At 34.1% G+C, this 3,052-nt stretch overlaps 1 protein-coding gene across 1 annotated transcript; it reads right to left on the bottom strand.

Annotated features, from left to right (window-relative positions):
• Positions 1 to 247: 247 nt before the first annotated feature.
• LOC121760997 (probable BOI-related E3 ubiquitin-protein ligase 2) lies at positions 248 to 1,371 on the bottom strand. The gene is made up of 2 exons (XM_042156578.1): positions 872 to 1,371; positions 248 to 805 (listed from the first exon to the last, which is right to left on the bottom strand). Exons 1-2 carry the CDS (start codon positions 1,142 to 1,144, stop codon positions 323 to 325), a joined length of 756 nt encoding a protein of 251 aa, XP_042012512.1. The 5' UTR covers positions 1,145 to 1,371; the 3' UTR covers positions 248 to 322.
• Between the last annotated feature and the right edge of the window lie 1,681 nt (positions 1,372 to 3,052).

Raw genomic sequence — 3,052 nt, 5'->3', positions numbered from 1 at the left:
AAACATAAATTTCACCAAAACACCTATAAAGGAAAGCAATATTTGCCTCATACTACACACACACAAAAATAAAAGAAAAAAAGAAGTGAATAATACAGCAGAGAAACAGAGGATCAATAGCGTTCATTTCTCTTAAACTAACTGATGCATCATTTCTCTTTTCTGTTTTACTTTTTATATGGTAGGAAACTAAATAATTAAAAAATAAAATAATAAACGTGTATTCACACTCAAGAAAAAAATCAGGTATGATGGATCAAAATCTCAAGTATTAAAGAAAGGAGCTTTCGTCTTTGAATGAAATGAAAAAAAAATAGAAAAATCAAATTAATGCTTCAATGGCTGCTTTCTTTGGCATACTACAAACAGGGCATGAATCAAGAAAAACCTCACAGTCTTTGCAGGAGCAGAGATGTCGGCAGGGCAGCATCACCACGCACGAATTCCGCGTGTTGCAGATTCTGCACACCATTTTATTCTTCGTTTCGGTTTTCTCTTCTCGGCAGCAAGATTCAGCATCTTCCGCTGCATTCTCCGACAAAAACGCGGACTCTCTCAGCCTTTGGATGGAGTCGTTGAGCGACGCGATCATGGCCTCGTTCTCCTTCGCCACTCTCTGCCACGTGAGATTCTCGATCTCCATCTTCTTCATGAAGTTGTGCAGCTCCGTTGTCCGATTCGCCGCCTTCGCGATTTCCTCATCCTTCTGCTTCAGCAACAAATCACTCTTCCATTCGTATTTCGTCATCAATACTGATATATGCTGCTTCCTCTGTTCTTGCATTGCCATTCTCAATCTCTCGTTCTGTTGAATTTCAAAAAACACATTTACATATGTTAATTAGTAATTAAATAATTAATTTTCTCTTACCTGCAAATTGAGGAACTGCTCGAATTCCAACCTCTGCCTCTCTATATGCGACGAAACGCTCTGCGAAAACGTCATAAATTGATGAAATTGAGCGTTGTTATCAACTAAAATCCGCGACGAATTCTGAAACTGATCGAACAGAATCAATTGCTGCTGTTGTTGAGGGGCGAAACAGAGATTATCGAATCCGCAACCATTTTCAACCATCAAATCCTGAGAATTTCCGAGCGGAAAGCCGAGATTCTCCGAAAAGAGCTGTGCTTGAATCGCCATGAACAGAAATGTTGGGATGATGAAGTTTGAAGAAAACGTCTTAGGTTAAACACAGATTATAAAAGAGAGGGAGAGAGGTGGGATGGTGGGTATTTATATTGGGAGGTTGGCAATCGAAAATGTTTTCAGTCTTTAAATAAACTAGTAACTGAAAATCATCAAAAAACAATGAAAATAAATAAAGGTAACTGAAAAAAACTTAAAAAGGAAAAGGAAAAGGAAAAGGAAAAGGAAAAGGAAAGGAAAGGGTGGGGTTATTATCTCTACCTCTCTCTATTCTTGACTTGTGATGCATTAAAGAAGGATGGCTAAGCAGAAGGGCGTACTGTACACATGCAATTTTTGTGACTAAACTATCGGATCAGAGCCACAGGCGCGTTGTTGAATAGGAGTTATTCAATTCCTCCTTTTCTACATTTCAGCTCACCCCACACCACACCAGATATATACATATATTCATTCATTTTTTTCTATATACTATCTTTTTCTATTATTCATTCCAAATTACTAAATTATTATATTGTCAATTTCATTTTTTTTCCAAAAATTCACCCCATACGAAAGTCAGAACTAGCATGGCCGAAGGGGGACCTCATTATTTAGGTACTATCATTCAAATTTAACTAAATAACATTGTAAAAATGTATAATTTTGAAATTAGGAATGTGTTGGTGGTATTAATTATATGGGCGATGGGATTGGGATGAACTTTCCTTTTAAAAATGGGTCAAATGTGCGTGATAAGTTGGTTGTGGGGAAGAGGAAAGAAGGGATTGTCAGTATATGGGTGATTTGCAAAGGCTGAAGAATAGGATTCCAACATCTCTCGTAATGCTCAACTTTTCTTACAATAATAACTTCATCCCATATTTGATTTTTTCCACAAACTTTAATTGTTTCTTGAAATGCGATTTTCGTGTTGTCTGAATTTATTTCCTCCTCACCCTCTAGAAGGTAACGCTGACATCTCAATTTCCGGCTTTAACAATCTTAATCAATGGGGTATTACATTTTTTTCTGATAGTGCTTATCATTAAATACCACCAGATTTTATCTAGCTGGTATTCTATTCTTTCTCATCTATGTATAAACAAAATTCAATATTCAAACGACGCTATTTTCTTTGGTAATAGGCATTTTCCGCAATCGTATATTTTCATTAATTATATTCATTTGAAACTTATTTCATAAATTTTAACTGTAACCATCGTAACATTATAGAATCAAATCAAAATATGATAACTGTTGTCTGATCCTTTATGAACGAAAGCTCAATTCAATTGCAAAGCCTGCATTAATGTCGCACATTTGTATAATCATTCATAATTAATTATCTATATTCAAATAGTCTGATTTATACAAATATTACTATAAAATTGCAGTTATACTTTTAATTTTAACTCATATTTGGATTGACAATACCAGTCTATATAAAAAAATGACATTTTTATTTTGGGAACAAAATAATGGTATAAAATTAATTCATCTTTATTGTTACTACAGGTTTTCCCTAATGAATTGATGCATTCTTATTCTCTATGAAAATGTACTCTTATTATATGAAGACTGATCTTTTGGGTCCAATAGATGAAAGAAAACTTAAATGCAAAAAAAGTGTCAAAGATGAAATATAGTCCGAACTTTTGACTATATGGAGTCTATTGGTTTAGTTTTTGTGTTATTTAGCCATTTCTGTTTGAGTAATTTGAATTGTTTGTCGTATGGACATCGCTTAATTTTGTCGTATGCTACAAGATTGATCCATACAGCCGCGTGTCTACTGTTTACTTTAGAGTCTATTTATTCGTCAAGATTATATTTTAGAAAGAAATCTGATTTTTGGATTTTCAAATTTGGTATATTGATCGTTAAAATTATAAACTTTCGCCAAATTTTGGTATTTTCTAC

This window comes from Salvia splendens, chromosome 13 (genome assembly GCF_004379255.2).
Source record: "Salvia splendens isolate huo1 chromosome 13, SspV2, whole genome shotgun sequence".
Taxonomy (NCBI): Eukaryota; Viridiplantae; Streptophyta; class Magnoliopsida; order Lamiales; family Lamiaceae; genus Salvia; species Salvia splendens.
Note: the sequence above shows the minus strand (reverse complement) of the source record. Positions and strands in the feature narration are given on the sequence as shown.